Consider the following 19,943-nt stretch of genomic DNA (forward strand, 5'->3'; position numbering starts at 1 on the left):
GGGGGGGGGGGGGGAAGTAATACTGATCAAGACTTTTGGAGATCATGGAATGAATGTAAGGAAGGAGAGAATCAGAGAACTTTTTAATAAAGGATGACGGGATAGGGTCTGATGGGGCAGTGATAGATCTCATGATTTTAACAGTATGTAGAGATGGCAAAGAGAGAGAGAGGGGTAAATTAATCCAAAGTACTACAATGGAGCGAACTGGAGAGGGCAAGTGTAGTGGCAGGATTAGTAGCACCACTGGAAGGTGCAGCAGTAGAGGCACGCAAAGGAAGCAGTTTGTTTTAAAAATGAGATGACAAAATCTGGGCTGTGGGCATGGTGCTTATGGGGGGAGACTTATTCGTCAGGACAGTAAGAGACGTAAGTACTTTATATAAAGTGGCTGTGTTGGGGGCCTTAGAGATCTTCTTCTTTGTGTAGTATGTCCTTTTTGCAGCCAGAAGGTAGAAAGAGTGCTTTGGGTGCACTGGTGATGCCAAATATAAGCCTGGCTGCTGTGTTTTGGGCGGTTTGAAGGTTTTTTTTACGATTTGATCTTTGCATCCCGCATAGATTCCATTACAGTAGTCTGCATGGCTTAGTACCATTGTTTGTATCAGGTTTCAAAATATTTCCGTCGGGAAGAATGGTTTCATGCGTTTGAGTTTACACATTAAGAAAAACATTTTTTTTTATGGTGGATTTTGCTTGGGTCTCAAGTGAGAGGTTATGGTTAATTGTTACTCTGAGAATTTTCAGGCTGTCTGAGATAGGGAGGGTGTATCCTGGGGTGTTGATGCTTGTGGGTTTGTATGTATTGTATTGTGATGAGATGATGAGACAGTGTGTTTTTTCTGTATTGAGTTTTAGTTGGAATGCGTTAGCCCATGAGTTCATGGTGTTTAAGCTGAGCTTGATTTCGTTGGTGATTTCTGCTAAGTCACGTTGAAGGGGTGATGATACGTTTGATTTTGATTTCACTTGATATGTTCTTGTGGTTAGAAAGCCCTTGATCCAATTAAGAGTACTGCCATCGATTCTGAAGTGTTCTAGAAGTCTTAGTATGTTGTGGTTGACCATGTCGAATGCACTTGACATGTCAAATTGGAGGAGGAGAATGCTTTTGCCTATTGCTGTTTCCTGCTTGAATTTGGTTAGGAGCGTAAGTAGTACTGTTTCGGTAGTACGTAGGGGTCAAAATCCTGATTGTGACTCATGTAGTATAGTGAATTTGTTTATGTAGTCGTTGAGTTGCTTGGTCACCAGACCTTCCATTAGCTTGACTACTAATGAGATAGATGCTACTAAGCGGTAGTTGGTAATGTCGTCTGGTTTTTTTTCTTGGTATCTTTTGGTATTGGAGTGAGCAGGATGTTGCCTTTTTCTTTAGGGTAGGTACCCAGCTGCAGCATGAAGTTTAAGTGGGATGTGAGATCTGTTATGAAGCGATGGGGGGCAGATTGTATTAGGTAGCTGGGACAGGTGTCCACTTGACAGTGGCTACTGGAGTATTTTTTAATCGCCTGGGTGACTGTATCGTTGCTGAGGGGGGCGAAATTTGACCATATTCGGTCAGCAGGGTATTCACCAGGGGTTGGGTCTAGACCATTAATGAAGTTTTCTATGTCCATGTTGTTCCTAGGTAGGGCTTTGCGTAGATTCACGATTTTTTCATTGAAATATTTAGAAAGTTGTCTGCAGATGGGATGTCAGTGTTGGTTGTGGTGACCGGCGTTGTGTCCAGTAGTTTGTTCGCTAGATGGTATAGTTTCTTTGTGTTTTTGTAGTCCGGCCCAATTTTAGTTTTGTAGTACGACCTTTTGGTCTGCCTTATTGCGTATTTGTATTTCCTTTGTAGTTGTTTCCAAGCGTTTAGTGTGTGTTCGATTTTCATTCTTTTCCACGAGCGTTCCAGTTTCCTAGATTGTGTTTTTAGTTTTTTCATGCGAGCACCCAGGCTCACTCAAAACAATGAACACTGGTCAACTGGGCCTCGCAACGGTGAGGACATAACACAGATTGACCTGAAACCATAAACAACTGAGAGTGCAGCCTGGAACAGAACAAAAATGGGTCTAGGGGGGTGGAGTTGGATTCTAAACCCCGAACAGATTCTGCAGCACCAACTGACCAAACCGACTGTTGCGTCGGGTATCCTGCTGGAGGCAGTAGTGAGATGTGAATGTGTGGACTGATGACCACATTGCAGCCTTGCAAATCTCCTCAATGGAGCCTGACTTTAAGTGAGCTACTGACGCAGCCATGGCTCTAACATTGTGAGCCGTGACATGGCCCTCCAGAGTCAGCCCAGCTTGGGCATAAGTGAAGGAAATGCAATCTGCTAGCCAATTGAAGATTGTGCATTTTCCGATGGCGACTCCTCTCCTGTTGGGATCAAAAGAGACAAACAACTGGGCAGACTGTCTAAAGGGCTTCATCCGCTCCACGTAAAAGGCCAATGCTCTCTTGCAGTCCAAGGTATGCTTTCGCCAGGGTGGGTATGAGGACGGGGAAAGAATGTTGGCAAGACAATTGACTGGTTCAGATGGAACTCTGACACCACCTTTGGCAGGAACTTAGGGTGTATGCGGAGGACTACTCTGTTGTGATGAAACTTGATATAAGGTGCATGCACTAACAAGGCCTGAAGCTCACTGACTCTGCGAGCTGAAGTTAACTGCCACCAAGAAAATGACCTTCCAGATCAAGTACTTCAGATGGCAGGAATTCAGTGGCTCAAAAGGAGCTTTCATCAGCTGGGTGAGAACGACGTTGAGATCCCATGACACTGGTGGAGGTTTGACATGGGGTCTTGGACAAAAGCAAACCTCTCATGAAGGGAACAACTAAAGGCTGTCCAGAGATAGGCTTACCCTCTACACGGCGGTGATAAGCACTAATCGCACTAAGGTGAACTCTTATGGAGTTGGTCTTGAGACCAGACTCTGACAAGTGTAGAAGGTATTCAAGCAGGGTCTGTGTAGGACAAGAAAAAGGATGTACGGCCTTGCTGTCACACCAGACGGCAAACCTCCTCCATTTGAAAGAGTAACACCTCTTTATGGAATCTTTTCTAGATGCAAGCAAGACTCGGGAGACACCCTCTGAAAGACCCAAGGAGGCGAACTCTAAGTTCTCAACATCCAGGCCGTGAGAGCCAGAGACTGGAGGTTGGGATGTAGAAGCGACCCCTCATTCTGAGTGATGAGGGCTGGAAAACTCTCCAATCTCCATGGTTCTTCGGAGGACAGAAGAAGAGGAAACCAAATCTGACGTGGCCAGAAAGGTGCTATCAGGATCATGGTTCCGCAGTCTTGCTTGAGTTTCAGCAAAGTCTTCCCTACTAGAGGTATGGGAGGATACGCATACAGAAGAGGCCTGTCCCCCAATGCAGGAGAAAGGCATCTGACGCTAGTCTGCCGTGGTCCTGAAGCCTGGAACAGAACTGAGGGACCTTGTGATTGATCTGAGTGGCAAAAAGATCCACCGAGGGGGTGCCCCATGCTCGGAAGATCTTGCAGACTACGCCGTTTAGAGACCACTTGTGAGGTTGCATTATCCTGCTCAGTCTGTCGGCCAGACTGTTGTTTACACCTGCCAGATAAGTGGCTTGGAGAAACATGCCGTGACGGCGTGCCCAAAGCCACATCTGGACGCCTTCCTGACACAGAGGGCGAGATCCGGTGCCCCCCTGCTTGTTGGTGTAGTACATGGCAACCTGATTGTCTGTCTGAATTAAGATGACTTGGTTGGACAGCCAATCTCTGAAAGCCTTTAGAGCATTCCAGATCGCTCTTAATTCCAGGAGGTTGATCTGCAGACCTTTTTCCTGAAAGGACCAGGCTCCCTGAGTGTGGAGCCCATCTACATGAGCTCCCCACCCCAGGAGAGATGCATCCATCAGCACTTTCTGTGGCTGAGGAACTTGGAATGGTCGCTCCATGGTCAAATTGGATCGAATCGTCCACCACTGAAGAGAATGCCAAAAGCTGGTGGACAGTTGGACTACATCTTCTAGATCCCCCACAGCTTGAAACCACTGGGCAGCTAAGGTCCATTGAGCTGATCTCATATGTAGACGTGCCATGGGAGTTACATGAACTGTACAGGCCATGTGCCCCAGAAGTCTCAACATCTGCCGAGCTGTGACCTGCTGGGACACTCGAACCAGGGACAGAAGGCTGTCCGCCCTTGCCTCGGGAAGATAAGCTCGAGCTGTCTGAGTGTTCAACAGGGCTCCAATGAATTCCAATTTTTGGACTGGGGTGAGATGGGACTTGGGATAATTTATGACAAACCCCAGTAGCTCTAGCACCCGAATAGTCATTTGCATGGACTCCAGAGCACCCTCCTCCGAGGTGCTCTTCACCAGCCAATCGTCGAGATAAGGGAACACATGCACTCCCAGTCTGCGTAGCGATGCAGCAACTACAGCTAGGCATTTGATAAACACTATGGGTGCAGACGCCAGGCCAAAAGGCAGTACACGGTACTGAAAGTGCTGTGTTCCTAGCCGAAATTGAAGATACTTCCTGTGAGCTGGGAGCATCGAGATGTGGGTGTAAGCATCCTTTAAGTCCAGAGAGCATAGCCAATCGTTTTCCTGAATCATGGGAAGAAGGGTACCCAGGGAAACCATCCTGAACTTTTCTCGGACTAGAAATTTGTTCAGGCCCTTAGGTCTAGGATGGGACGCATCTCCCCTGTTTTCTTTTGCACAAGGAAGTACCTGGAATAGAATCGCAGCCCTTCTTCCCCTGGTGGAATGGGTTCGACCGCTTGGGCCTGTAGAAGGGCGGAGAGTTCCTCTGCAAGTACCTGTTTGTGCTGGGAACTGTAAGAATGAGCTCCTGGTGGATAATTTGGAGGTTTGGATTCCAGATTGAGGGTGTATCCTGACCAGACTATTTGAAGAACCCACCGATTGGAGGTTATGAGAGGCCACCTTTGGTGAAAAATATCAACCTCCCCCCGACCGGCAAGTCATCTGGCACAGACACTTTTTCTGAGGCTATGCTGAACTGGAGCCAGTCAAAAGCCCGTCCCTTGCTTTTGCTGGGGAGCCGCAGAGGCCTTAGGTGCATGCTGTTGACGAGAACGAGCATGCTGGGACTGAGCCTGGACAGGCTGCCGAGAAGCAGAAGTGTAGCTCCGCCTAGCATAGGAATAGGGAGCACGCCTCTTCTCTCCAAAAAAACCTCCTAGATGAGGAGGTAGTAGCAAAAGACGCCCGGCAGGAGACAGAATCCATAGCATCATTGTGCTTTTTGAGCTGGTCAACCAGATCCTCTACTTTCTCACCAAAAAGGTTATCCCCCCCCCCCCCCCCCCGGCAAGGAACATCTGCCATCCACTGCTGGACCGAATTATCCAGGTCAGAGATACGCAGCCATGAGAGTCTGCACATCACTATACCTTGGGCAGCGATTCTGGATGTTACATCAAAAGTGTCAAACGTACCCCTGGCCAGGAATTTTCGACACGCCTTCTACTGCCTGACCACCTGGCGAAAAGGCTCGGCCTGTTCCGGAGGGAGCACATCAACCAAGCTAGACAGTTGCCTCACCAAGTTCCGCAAGAGGATGCTCGTGAAGACCTGGTATGTCTGGATTTTGGCAGCGAGCATAGTGGCCTGATACGCCTTCCTCCCAACAGAGTCCAAGGTTCTAGATTCTCTGCCTGGGGCGCCATGGCATAGTCCCTAGTACTCTTGGCTCTTTTGAGACCGGAGTCCACCACCATGGAATTGTGAGGTAGCTGAGACTTCATCAATCCAGGTTCCCCGTGGATCCAATATTGGAGTGGAGGAGTGGCCTAGTGGTTAGGGTGGTGGACTTTGGTCCTGGGGAACTGAGTTCAATTCCCACTTCAGGCACTGGCAGCTCCTTGTGACTCTGGGCAAGTCACTTAACCCTCCATTGCCCCATGTAAGCTGCATTGAGCCTGCCATGAGTGGGAAAGTGCGGGGTACAAATGAAATAAAACAAAACAAAAAATTCAGTTCTTTTTGGGATCACAGGGTTCGACAGAGGGAACAACCAGTTTTGCATAAGGACTTCCTTCAGTACATTATGCAAAGGAGCCGTTGCAGCCTCTCTAGGTGGAGAAGGATAATCCATGACCTCGAGCATCTCAGCCCTGGGTTCATCCTCAACCTCCATAGGGAAGGGAATAGCCGCAGCCATTTCCCGGACAAAGGAGGTAAAGGATAGACTCTCCGGTGTAGACAGTCTCCTGTCTGGTGGAGGGGAAGGTTCAGAAGGAATCCCAAAGGACTCATCAGAAGAAAAGTACCTGGGATCATCCTCTTCCTCCCACGAGTGCTCATCTTCAGTATCGGACAAGACATCTCTCAGAGCAGTCCGAAACTGAGCCTGCCTCGACACCGAGAAGTCGACGCCTGCCTGGACTCCAGTGAAGCTTCCTCCACCGACGTCGAAGGAGAGTCGACCTGGGTGGCAGCCAACACCGATGCCGCAGGCGGCACCGAGGTCGGGGACCTCACCACAGGCGACGGTACGGAAGGTGCAAGCAGCCCCGACACCAAAGCAGCCTGGTGCAGTAACTGTTCCAGCAGCTCTGGAAGCAAGGCCCTGATGCGCTCATCGAGAGCCGCCTTCGGACAAGGCTGCGGGGTCGGGATAGGAGCCAGTGGCAGAATCTGTCGACGCTCGGGAGCAGGTACCGGGCTGCTAGACCAACGCATAGGTACCTCCTGAATAGAGGGGGAGCGATCCTCTCGGCGCCGACACTTCTCCGGTGTCGAATCACTCGACGCCCCAGAGCTCCCGGCACTGTATGTCAAAGGAGAACGATGACGGTGCTTCTTCGCCTTTGCTCAACGCCCGTCATCAAGACTCCTCAGTACTGATGAGGAAGACGTGGAATCCTCACGTCTCCTCGGGGCCGGGGCCGAAGAAGGTCGGTCCCGGGGGGCCTGCATAACAGGAGGCCTCGAGACAGGTGGACAGCACGAGTTGGTTGTTCCACAGCCATTACCTTCGCTCCCGATGTCGCCAACCTCGGTACCGATGTCGGACTGGACTGAGCCCCAAACTTCTCTCGTTAGGCCTCTCGAGACGCTTTGGTCCATTTCTTCATGCGAAGACACAGACTACAAGCGGCTGGGCTGTGGTCGGGCCCAAGGCACCGGATACACCAAGCGTGAGTATCGGTACCCGAGATAGTCCGGTTGCACAGAGTACAACGTTTGAAGCTGCTGGGTGTCTTCGATGAAATGGAAGAAAAAACAGCTTCAGCGAAATCAAAAGACATGATCGTGCCTGTTAAAAGAAAAAAAGGTAATGAAAAGAAGGGAGCAAGCTGGCCGCGTCGAAAAACAAAGGAAACTTAAAACAGGGCAAAAAACAGTAAAGAAAAACTATGGGAGTTTTTTTTTTTTAAACTGTGAATTCTAACAAAAAAGAAAGAAAAAAAGACAAAAGTCAATGCAGAAAACTCTTTCCCGGGCCTGCGAGGAGCAGGAAAAAGTCAACTGCACCTCACCGCGGAGAAAAAATAACTGAGTGAGAATGCTCACGCGACGGGCGGGAAGACGGCCACGCATGTGCGCCAGAAGACTCTGGAAAAGTTTTTTTTAACATTTTGCTGGCAAAATTGCCAGTTTCCCGGGCTGACGCGGACGTCAACCCACATGTGAGAACAAGGAGCCTGCTTGTCCTCAGAGAATAAAGGCTTCCAAGTGCCACTACTGTGAAGGGGTGGAGCAGATGGAAGGGGAAGGAGTGAGGCAGCTCAAGAGCAAAAGGAGACAGAACAGAGCCTTGCCTTTATTACTTCCCCAGAGAGAGAGAAGAGAAAGGTTAGTGTCCCCTGAAAAATGGAGGAGAGAAAAAGACTACACTACCCAGCAGCCCCGGCGCAAGCCCTGGTACAGAGATTACCTTCCCCAGCAGGTCACAGGGGAGAACTCTGACAAGGCAAGGGAGGGGCCCCTGGAGGGTAATCAAGTGAAAGAGGAACAGCTGAAAAGTGGGTGGTATGAGGAACCCATGGAGTGGCAAGAGGCTGAGGGGAGTGAGAGAGAGGGGAACCCAGAGGAGCCGATGGACCTCACAGCCTGGGCTCATTCCTTAGGAAAAAAGCTGAAAAAGCAGGTGAACTCGTGGTATGGCAGCTGGGTTGTAAGAAGAAAGAGAAAGGGTCATGAGGGAGGAGGATCAGTGTATTGAGAGTGACCCAAGAAAGGGTGGGACCTTTTTGTTCTCCCCCAAAGCGAGTTCAGGCTGTTATGAACTGTGTGTTAAAGGTGCTGTTTGAAGAGAGATTATTGACTCCCCCTGTGTGAACTGTTCACAGCGGGAGGAAGCTGGTTGTGGGAAAGTGTTTGCTCAAGCCTGAAGAAGTGGTTTATTAGGAACTGTTTATTGGGACTGTTTGCCAAAGCACCAGGAGGAAACCGGGAGCAGTTTCTTTCTTTTTCTTGTGTTTTTTTTCCTTCACGGACATTCTTCCCCTTTTCAAAGGGGAGGGGGAGAAGGAGAGCACGGGGCTGTAGACTGCTTAAGGTGGAACAAACTGAGTTCTGGAAACAGTGGAGTGGAGTTGGGTTTACCCCTGTTGTGCTAGTGCCCTGAGAGGAGAAACAAAGGGGATTGTGTTTTGGATGCCTGCTTTATTTTTGTGTTGAAACTGCTGGACTGTGAATCCCAGAAGGAAAATAAAGAGACTTGCTGATTTTCTTTTGAGTTTGATTTCTGCAAGCCCTGCCTTGTGGACTACAGTGGGATAGGAGGTTGGGACATGAATCCTGGGTTGTAGCCGGATTGTCCAAGGCAGAGGCATGATCCCGCGGACCCCGAAGGGAGGGGCAGATCTTTCACACTACATGGGGTGTTTTACAGCAAGGCCTATGAAGCTTTAGATTCCAACAAGGAAACCATCATGCTTACTTACTGGAAGATAGTGACAATATGCAATGTAATTGACTATGTTGGCACAGCCTGGGATGGCATCACTACTATAAACAATTGTTGTAAAAAACTTGGCCGGACTGTGTAACAAACTTTTGAGGGCTTTGAAGGTGTAGCAGAAAATATGAATAGAAATGTGGAAATCATCAAGCACTTCGTGCGAAAAATCTGCAGAGGTGGCTTTGAAAACATGATACAAAAAAGATGTTGAGGAAATTTTGGCAGAGACTGCAACAGAGCCCAGTAATGAAGACCTGGGCATGATGGCGGAACAAGACATCAGACGCAGAGATAACAATGAAGAGATGGCTCTCACGTTGGCAAAAATAGTAGAATCAATGCTGGAAATGTTCAGTGACATGGAGGAATGTGATCCCATGCTGGAGCGCAGTCTAAAATTTAAGCATCTTGCAAGCTCTGTGGTTGCCCCTTACACTTAAGGATTGAGAAGGAAAGTCAAGCAGACAAGGATGACACTGTTTTTTCAGTCAGTGAATTGTGAGACCCAAGCACCTAAGGTTGATCTGGCAGAAGTAGACCCCTAAAGTAGATCTACTATCTACATCATCTACTATCATTCTGGAGTTGCAAGGCTGTCCCCTCTCCAGAGGTCAATCAGACAGAAGTCGACCTGCCAAAACCGACACCTTCATCGTCTCCATCTATGCAGGAGGAGCAAACTTGTGTGTCTGCTTCGCAAACAGATCTGTAGCATTCTAGTTGTTTAGGTGTTATATTCAAACACTTGTTTTCATAATTTACAGTACAGCATTTATTAATCTGTAATTGATTACTGTTGTGTAAAGTTGTTTTTTTTTTTTTGGGGGGGGGGGGGGGGGTTCCAAGCAGTATTTTCATAATGGTGCTATTTCTTTATGTTTGTTTCCCAGTCTGCACTGTAGCATTTTAGTTCTGCAGCTGTGTTTTGTTATAAACATATAAAATATGGTGACAAAACCAAGGTATATATTCAGCATTGGTTGATGAGTACACTAATTGCTTACTGCTGTGGCAATACTGCACAGTATTAATTTTCCAGCACTGTTCTGTGCAATTTCTTTAACAATGTTACTACTGTAAATGGTACAGCAATATGCAACATACTGTATGTTCTCAGCAAGCACAGTAAAAAATAAATAAAAAAATTATTTCCAGTACAGGTTTTGGTTACATGCTGTCCCATGCAGGAAACTAACCCTGTATTTCCCATAGGAATAATTATTCATTTTCCGCGGTTTTGTGAAAACATAGGTATAGCTGGATCCTAACCCCTATTTTCCAATATGGACACTGTTTCGGTGTTCGCAATGTTTTATATTAACCATAACTTCATGAATAGGAAGAACACACTATCTGTTCAGGGCCCTTATGTCTAGCATGGGATAGAATCACCCTGTCTTCTTGGGCAACAGGAAGAAGTAAAATACTTTCCCTTTTTCCCCTGGTGGAATGGGCTTCACCGCACTGCCCTGTAAAAGGGAAGAGAGCGCCTAAGAAAGCAGTTCCTGGTGATGACAGCTTAGTTTAGATGCTCTTGGGGAACAATATGGAAGAGGATTTCACCAATGAAGTGTGTAACCCATGAGATACAACTGCATACCATGGAGGTAAGGTATGCACATCTATCTCATGCATATTCATTATGAATATCCTGAAAACCTGACTAGCTAGGTGTGTCCCAAGGACTAGTTTGAGAACCCCTGCCTTAGACAGTAGTAGGGCCTCCTATGGTCAGTGTCCAAAAATCTCCTGGAAGGGGAGGGTGCAGTGGGAAGCAGGCCAGGAAAGCAACTTGATAGTAGCATGTTTCTTAATGAGGTCTGCAACCTCCTCCACCTTCTCCCCCCAAAAGGTTACCAATCTAGCAAGGGACATCCACCAGCTGCTCCTGAACTACTGGCTCCAGGTCAGAGGCACGCAGCCAGGCAAGTCCACACGTTCCAATACTCACAGCAGAGGCCCTGGACAACATATCAAAAGCATCACAGGTTGCCTGAGCCATGTGTTTCCAACACTCCTGCTGCTTAACTACTAACTGGAGGAGTTCTGCCAGCCTTCTTAGGCGATAGAGTGTCTGCAAATTCTGCCACATCGTTCACCAAGGACTTCAAGTACATTCTCATGGATAGCTGGTAAGACCGTATGCAGGAGGTCAGCACAGCATTCTGATAAACCTTCCTCACCAAAAGAGTCCAAGGTCCGAGCATCTACCCTCGGGGACGCCAACGAGCGAGACTTGGCATCCTTGGTTCTTTTGAGAGTGGACTCAACAACCATAGAGTGGTGTGGCAGCTACAGCTTTTCTAAGTCTGGGAACCTTTTAGAATCTATACATAGAATCAGCCTTCTTGTGAATGGGTTGGGGGTGGTGTCTCCCAGAGTCTCATCTGAGCAGCCTTGAGGATGCTGTGAACGGGCACTGTCACAGCTTCCTTAGGAGGGACCACAAAGTCAAGGATATACAACTTTTCAGCTCTGGGCTCATCCTCAACTTCAAACTTGAATGGGATGACCTCTGCCATCACCCTTATAAAACCAGCAAAGGAGAACTCCTCAGGAGGAATCTTTCTCCTTTTATGTGGTAGGGAAGGGTCTGATGAAAGTTACAGGGATTCCCCTTCTGAGAGGTCCTCTGGTTCTTCCTCAGATGCCCAGGAGTGGTCCAATTTAGACTCAGGGTAGTAGTCCTCTGTTGGAGTCCTCACTGGGGAAGCTCAGCACCAGGCACAGTGCAGGACCTGGACCTCAAGAAATCTTCCTCCCCCGAGAGACTGGACACCAACACCATCTCAGCTGGCACTAACCTTGATCCCCCCCTTTGGGCATCAGTGTCAGTGTACTGCCAAGAGTGAATGCATGGACCTCCAGGATCGGATGGACCAACATCAGGTCCAACACCAACAGCCTCAATTGTTCGGCATCATGTCAGGCTAGAAATCGCCCCAGCTCCTCCTGGAGTATGATCTCTATTCCACTCCTTGGTGACAGACAACAGCAAAGGTGAGAACTCAAGTCCAAAGAAGGAATCCAGTTGGGATGATCAAGTCCAAAGAAGGAATCAAGGCCAAATCGTAAACTGGCCCCTGTCTGGTGGAGGTTGGTACACTGGCATAAATTTCTTGGAAGGAGAGCAGTCCTCATGACGTGGGTGTTTCTTGGGTGTTGGCGACAGCAATGCACCGGTACACCTGGGGCGGTGCTTCAAAGAGGACCAATGCTGGTGCTTCTTGGCCTCTGCCCAAGGCACAGGATAAGGGTCCATCAGTGCTGACGAGGACACTGTCAAATCCTGACGAGTCCTTGGTGCCAGATCCAAGGATGCTCGGCTCCGGTGGGTGCTGCTGACACTTGATGTTGAGGCAGGCAGAAACCTCCTTGATACCAACACATTCCCAATGTCTGATGCAGCTCCCAGGGCCATGGGGACCGATGTCAATGTTGATGGAACAGACTTCTCAGCACCAATAAAAGTTCTGCACTGTTCTCAAGTGTCCTTTTGGTCATTTATGGACAGAAATGACAAGAGAGCTTCATGATTAGTTAGCCCCCAGACATTTAGTGAAAATGTACTTTATTTCTGTTATATCTTTAAACAGAATGGTTGGGATCAGGCTTGTTCCAGATAATAAATTCTTCTGAGATCAACAGAACCATATGAAGACAAATACTTTTCAGAAAAAAACAGAAATTTTCCAACAGAACATCAGTTTATATTTAAATCTGTTTATTGAAATATAACAACAAACAATGTAGCATCCTATACAAATGTTAAACAACAGAAGGGCGAACAAATTCATATATAACACAGTTGCGAGTATGGCTCCCGTAAGTTTTGTGCCTTTAGCTCAATTGTATAGATATCTTACATGATTGCAAGTTAACAGTGTAAATCAGATTTGCACTCATTAAAATTGAATTGTGTCTTTGGTACTGTAGTTTTTTTTTAGAAATAAAACCCATTGTGTATTGGCAAGCTAACCAGTCCACAGTCCTTCCTTTATAATGAGATCTTCGTTATTAAGCAATACTAGCAATGTCTCTAAAGTTCTGCATTATATCGAGGGAGCACTGTATATTCTTGTAGGATATTTCATGTTTCATTTTATTTTTTTGTTTATACATATTGTTCCAGTTCATTCAGCTTCTAAGTGCAACTGTTACATTTATGTGAACGGATGTCAAGCATTAGAACCCTTTAAAGTAAGACGTAAAACATCATTAAATCCATTTGTATTCTAACATAGAAAAGGCAAGCAGCCCCTACTTTAATAACTGCTTTTTTGTTTGTTTTTTTTCTCCTCAGCTAAGTTTGTGCTACATTTCAGTTTTGTTCTTCACACAGTAAATTATCTTGGGGCTCTTCTCTGCAGCACAATCCATGCATGTTCACATCTAACAAACAATTGTTTATGTTTTTCACAATGTGCCAAATGGTATATAATACAGTATAGTAAAGTATGTGGCTTATGGTGGATTAAAAAATTGAACACACAAAAACCCACAAACATCTCAACCTAAGAAAAAATACCTTGTTTATTTTGAGTTTCTGTTGTGTCTCCATCACCATTTCTTTACTGAAACCTTGAAATAACTTCTCATTGGAAAAGCACGGCAGATCTTGGCAAAGTTTCACAAGTACAAAGTCTCTTAGCTTCACATAGTTTTCAGATGGATCTTCAGCTGGGATAAAAATAAAAATGATCATGACTGTGCCATATATCACAGTATTCTTGCTTCCTGCCTTACATTTCCAAACATCTTGATACTTGGTGCAGATATTTCTACCAAAATACATAGGCTAATCATCTTTAAAATCACAGCATATACTTCACAACTTATTGTTCACTATAAAAGAGGCAACAAATCTGTTAAGCCATGATCCCAACAGGTTTTAATTTGGAATGCATCAGCAATAGCCTGTAGCTAAAAATGCAAGAAGACCCCAGTAAATAACATTTATAGATAAATATCGCAACTCTGAGGCATCCTTTCTTTGTCTGACTCAATCAATGACAGCTCTAGCAACCATATTAATCCTGATGGAAACTGAATTCACTGAAGTTTGATACCTTTTACCAGTCTAAGAAGCGATCCAAATGGGTAATTCTTCTGTTTGTCTAGTAAAAGATATCGTAACCAGAACTAAGGTATGAAAAACACAAAAAATTATCCCAAAATTAAATCATGCAAGTCAACACTTTGTAAAGACAATTTTCTATTAGAAAGGGTATGAACCTAAATTTCCTCCGATTTTGAGATGAGCATACCATAGGAATAAAAATTGCCTTCAAGTAAAAAAACAAAACAAAACCCCAACACACATGTGGAGGAACAGATGTCACTGACAGGCATGGACACCTAAGGAGGCACTCCAATCTGGGATGCTGAATCTTTCCCCCCAAAATGTTGGAAATAGCCCCTAGTAAAAAAAGGCGATTAGCACACGGGAAAAAAGCGGCAGAGCAGCGACTGACAAAAAAGAAATCAGATGAGGTTAGACCGGTGAACAGAGTCAAGTGAAAGGAGAACTCAAAGTGGGCCAAGTGGCATCATGCTTGCGGCCTTGGTGGAGATGGAGGGATCAGATTCAGATGACTAGCAGCAGAGTGTCAACCCAAGCAGTGCAACTGGCATAACAAGGGAGGACACAAGAGGGTGAACTGCAAAGATCAATGCCAAAATTATATCAGTTAAAGGGGATATTAAAGAAGTTTTGAGAGATATGAGTTGATCTGGTAGAGTTTAGACAAGATATGGTGAAACTAAAGCAGTTCACAGAGTATTTCCAAAAGATCAACAGTGATCCTATTAATAAAAACAGAAGATCTTGAAAATAAATAAATAAATATCCGCATCAGCGGGATCCCAGACACTGAAGAATATTGCAGTGCAGTTGCAATAGTCCAAAAGATATTACAGTGTGGTAGGGAGTGCGGACAGTGATGAATCGAGCAAGAGTATAAGAGTGAAAATGGACACGGCCCACAGGGTTCTAGGATCCAGGAAACATACACTTCTCAGGGACAACATGGCCTGTCTAAACAACTTTCAGGAGAAAGGGACACTGCTTAGTAAAGCCAGAGCAACAGGAACTTTTCACTAGAATAATCACAATACCAAGAATGCTTCAGAAGAAAATTTAAAGAGGTTACTGCTCTTTTAAAAAGGGAAAGTGTGTGCCTCACCCTTCCCAATCTTTGCAAACATTGTGAATTTTAGTCTTCAATAATTTGCCCTCTAGAATCCCTAACCCTCCCTTTTTTGTGTGTACTCCATTTGAAGCTAGTAGTATAATGGTAAATTCCTGGCTAGCTAAATATTGCTCACGTCTCCTCAAGGGTAGGTCTCTTGAATCAGACAAATATCTACCTGTTATCATTTCAGCTCTTTAAATAAAAGCCCATATTTGCCAGTACATCCAGCGGCAACAACCATTTTATCTAGTTATCTAGAGAAGGGTTTGTTGTCAAGTTAAAATCTACAACTAGTACCTCCTTGAAGCCTAGAACTCTTCAAAGGATCAGTACAGCCCTCTGTAAAATATTCTGGGAATTGGGAACATTCTGACATCCAAATTCCTAACTAGATGTCCTATGCAAAATGAAGCTTCACAAGTTGTAGTATTTTGTACTTAAGTAACATCTTTGCACACACTTTCCAATTTAGAATTTTTATGAGTGTTTGAGCACAGAATTCTTTTTCCACACAGAATATGTAATTAAAACGTCTACCAGTATAAGCTATAAAAAAAATCATTTGTTTTCAGAAGGCAGTTGTGCAACTGAAGATGTAAATTCCCCATAAATTTTAAAATTATCCATTCCTACTCTAGTTGAAATCATTTTCTTACACTTCTTCTGACTTCATATGCAATTTTTCCTTAAGCCCTTCATCTTTATTTCTATTAACTGCTGTTACTGCTCTATCTTATCTGTCTATACATTCTACCTTCACTTAAATCCTATGCTATTAAGGTGTTTTAATGTGTATTATGTTGACATTATAAGTAGCATACTATGCCATTAATTGGGGCAATTCTGTATGGCATCTAGAGATAGGCACTAGGTACTATTGTATAAGGTAGCACCTAAGCGCCATAGCATCCAACTGCAAGTGGGGGGGAGGGGGTATACATGTGGGCAGAGAATGGGCAGCCATGGGCGTGTCGTTTATAAAATACTATAAATTACATGTCACTTGGGACATCTAGGCACGCCATCTTACTCTTGCAATTGACATGGCATAAAAGGGCATACCTAAACATAGGCATGCCAATGCTGACCTTATGCTAGTATTCTATAGTGGAATCTTGGTGCCCAAGATGCCATTATCGACCTGACGCCACGCATACAGCATTGGGGCACCTAGACTGGGGTGTTATAGAATTACCCTCAATATGTATTATTATTTGAATATGTTTACTGCTGTTAATTGTCTATAGCAGCATTTTTCAACCATTGTGCCACAGTAGATCCCCACATGTGCCACAGGGATCTCCTCTGGCATATCCTTCCCTGGCTCTGCAGCTGTAGGAGCTCCCTGCTTTCTTCCTCTCTTTGCAGCTCCAAGCGACTGGTACTACTCTCAGTGTGCAGTAGAGGCTGGGGGTGCAGCTGCCCGGCTGATGATGCCAGAGGTGTGGACGGGCGCCGAGGCCCATGCAGGAGGTAGCACTGCAGCCCTGAGGCAGGGAGGAAGCTGCAGCTGGTTGTCAGTGACAAGCTGGCATGGAAAGGATGCCTGAGCGATGGCCTGGGTTCAGCAATGCTTCCTGCTCCACCTCCTAAGGGAGTGTACGAGCCTCTCGGTGACTTCCTACCTACCAAGGTCCTCCAAGACGTCCAAGTACCGCCTCCTCCCTTCAATAATTCAACAGCTACACTTGCTTTCTGCATGGGCTGATGCAACAAGGCTCACACTAACACATGCACAGGCCAGCAGCATCAGATCACCTGATCTACTGGTGCATGAATGTTGTGACTTCCACGTGCAGCTGGCCCGTGCATGTGTCAGTGTGATCCCTGCTGCATTAGCTTGGGCAGAGAACACGTGTGGTGCTGAATTACTGAAGGGAGGAGGAGGACTTGTGCAGTGCCAGTTAACTGTGGTTTGCCACTAATAAGTGATGTTCTGAGTCTCAGATGAAGAATGAAAGAAGTGTGGAATGTGGGTGCAGGGAGGGAGGCTGGAAAAAATATGGCTGGTATATGGCTGCAGAGAGGGGGACTGGAAAGGTGAATGGTGTGGGGGCCTTGAAAAAAGGTGAATGTTGTGTGTTTGTGTGTGCAGGGGGGGCCTGGAAAAAAGGTGGATGGAGTGTGTGCATGCAGGTGGGGGCTAGAAAAATGGTGTGTGTATGTGTGTGTAGGGGAAAATGGTGAATGGTGTATGGGTACAGAGAGGGGGTCTGGAAAAAATATGGATGGTGTGTGTGTGCTGGGGTGGGGCTAGAAAAAAAGGTGGATGGTGTGTGTGTGTATAGGGGGAACTGGAAAAAAGGTGGACAGAGTGGGGGGGCTGGAAAAAGGTGGATGAAGTGTGTGCATGTGTGTGTGTACCATGGGAATGGAGTAGAGGTCTGTATGAAAGTGCACAGGGAACTGTAATGGGGGGGGGGGGGGGGGTGGCGAGGTAATTTCATGCCTGGGGGAGATGCCAGCCCTTATAATAAGGGAATTCTGTGCAAAAAGTTACAAATAAGGTGTGCAGTATGTTGCAGCATTTTAAATTTTTCTTTGCACAGAATTCCCCCTGGAGTATAGGCTTCCACTGCTTCTACAAATTCTTCTCCTTTTACAGCTTGTCAGAGGATATCCCCAGAACCCTACTGTTGGTTTTGTACTGCTTCCTTCTGGTTTTCAAGATTTTTGCTAGTAGACTTTTGAATGCATGTTATTTGTGGCTAAATGTTTAAAACTTTAATTATTGAACTTTAAACAAAATCTTAATATTCATTTGTTAAATGATAAAAAAATATATAGCCGAAAAAAACTGATGGTGTGCCTTGACAATTTTTGCACCTTGTAAGTGTGCATTAGATGAAAATAAACACACCATCTTGTTGAACTTCCCCTGCATAATGCTTTCTTCGGAGCCAGGGATTACCTAAGACTCCACTTTCCAAATTGAAAAAGTGTTGTCTACAAATCAGTTCTTTCAACACTTATCAGGGCACTAAATGTTGGAAATCTCGCCCAAAATCTACATAATTACATGCAGTTTTGTAAAATGTTAAGAAACATTTCTTTTCACAGTTTATCATCAATGATTTATGAATTCCAGGATTAATTAACTTGCATGTTATCTTGCATATCACTTATGAACTATGTCCTTACTTATCTGAATGGTGCATGCTGTATCTTCTCTTATTTGTCTATACTTCAAATATCGACTGTATTGTAAGATGATCATTGTACACTTATTATTACCTACTTTATCTCAATTGTTAGCCATGTTGAACTCAAGTATAACTTGGGATAACGTGGGGTATAAATGTCTTAAATAAATAAGTAAATAAATAGAAAGAATTGGGAAATTCAAAAAATTATATATGAACAGGAACATAGTGTATACATACCAATATTGCTGCTTTGCAATTATGAAAAACAGATCATGAAATTTGTATTAAAAGCATATTATATATATTTATATTGTGTGTGTATGTGTGTGAAATTATATCTTCCCTGATAATTTTCTTTCAGTCCTATCAGATCAGTTATAGGTTATGTCCATCAGCTAGCAGATGGAGACAGAAAAAATAGTTCTCGTGATTTGCCCCTTAAGGGTATCGAGCAGCCATGAATGTTCAGTATTTTGAATAGGCAAGCAGTGGTGCACCTGACCATGGTGATGAACAGTGATGAAATTTGACCATTTGTCCTAACCATCCACCAAATCCAAGAAAGGAGGAAGCATATATGCAACTAGTATACAGGCATTTCACTGATGTAGGAGACATGCGAGACAGAGCACTTAGATAACATCTGAAAACTGAATGCATAAAACCTAACAAGAGCAAGAGAGGAAGGAATCCAGTGGAAGAATTGGGCGGGTGTCTGGACTGGTCTGATAGGACCAGCTTCTGTGCAGGAGTGGCTTCCAGAGAAGCCGCCAGCTTCTATACGGGAGTGGGTTCCTGAGCCTCTGTGGCTTACTTGTGCCGGCCTACGCTAGCTCCTGCCCTGTTCTGGACATAGGCCTGTTTGGGCCAGTCACTTTTTCTCCTTAATAGGGTTCAGTCTATCGTAGATTCCCACTATGAACCAAGGGCTCACTACCATGAAACATAACAAGCGTATTTCAAGGTCACATGCTGAAGAGTTGCAGCATGTAAGAAGCTGTGTTCTTTTATTTTCTATGTATTATGATGTTAGTTTTTGTAAGTTGTTGCACAATATAAATAAACTTGGAAAAAAGATTACCATTCTTGCCCATCCTTAATGTTTATTCACATTTTATTCTCTGATGAGAACTGTTAGGTCCTCACAGCTGTTGCTAAATATGTCTAGTCAGATTAAGATACCTGTACTAAACAAGCTTTTGCCTACTTTGCACCATATGCTTGGATAGTTCTTGCCTTGTATCTAAAAGGTATAGATTTGACTATTAAAAAAAAAAAAAAAAAAAAAAAAAGGCTAAAACCTCATCATTGGGGGATGGCTTTTACCTGAATTCAGAAAACTCTTCAACAGAATACTTGGGGATTATTCTGAAGTTTTAGAAGATCAAAAAAAACATCAAAACTGGATTACTGCAATGCACTATACAATGGTCTGACTACAAAGGGCCTGCACCAGCTCCAGTTGATTCAGAATGCAGCAGCAAGACTCATAGAAGGTTGCAAGCGACGTGACCATACCACACCATTTTTGCAAAAACTTCATTGGCTACCAGTACAATACAGGGCTAAATTTAAAACTCTTTGTCTGATCTTCTAGGCCATGAAAGGAAATGAACCTGAGTACCTGAAAAATAGGATGATCCTCCACACACTGCCCAGGACACTAAGGTCCTCCCAAGGAC

General features: G+C 45.0%; 1 protein-coding gene across 5 annotated transcripts in view; it reads right to left on the reverse strand.

The window, feature by feature from the left end:
* Positions 1-19,943, reverse strand: part of HAT1 (histone acetyltransferase 1) — a 115,275-nt gene that overhangs the window by 20,626 nt on the left and 74,706 nt on the right. For all 5 annotated transcript variants that reach the window (XM_030209528.1, XM_030209527.1, XM_030209529.1 and 2 more), the window contains one exon: positions 13,450-13,601. In XM_030209528.1, coding sequence (XP_030065388.1) covers positions 13,450-13,601 — 152 coding nt within the window. The remainder of the gene's footprint in view (positions 1-13,449; positions 13,602-19,943) is intronic.

This window comes from Microcaecilia unicolor, chromosome 7 (assembly GCF_901765095.1).
Source record: "Microcaecilia unicolor chromosome 7, aMicUni1.1, whole genome shotgun sequence".
NCBI classification, from domain to species: Eukaryota; Metazoa; Chordata; class Amphibia; order Gymnophiona; family Siphonopidae; genus Microcaecilia; species Microcaecilia unicolor.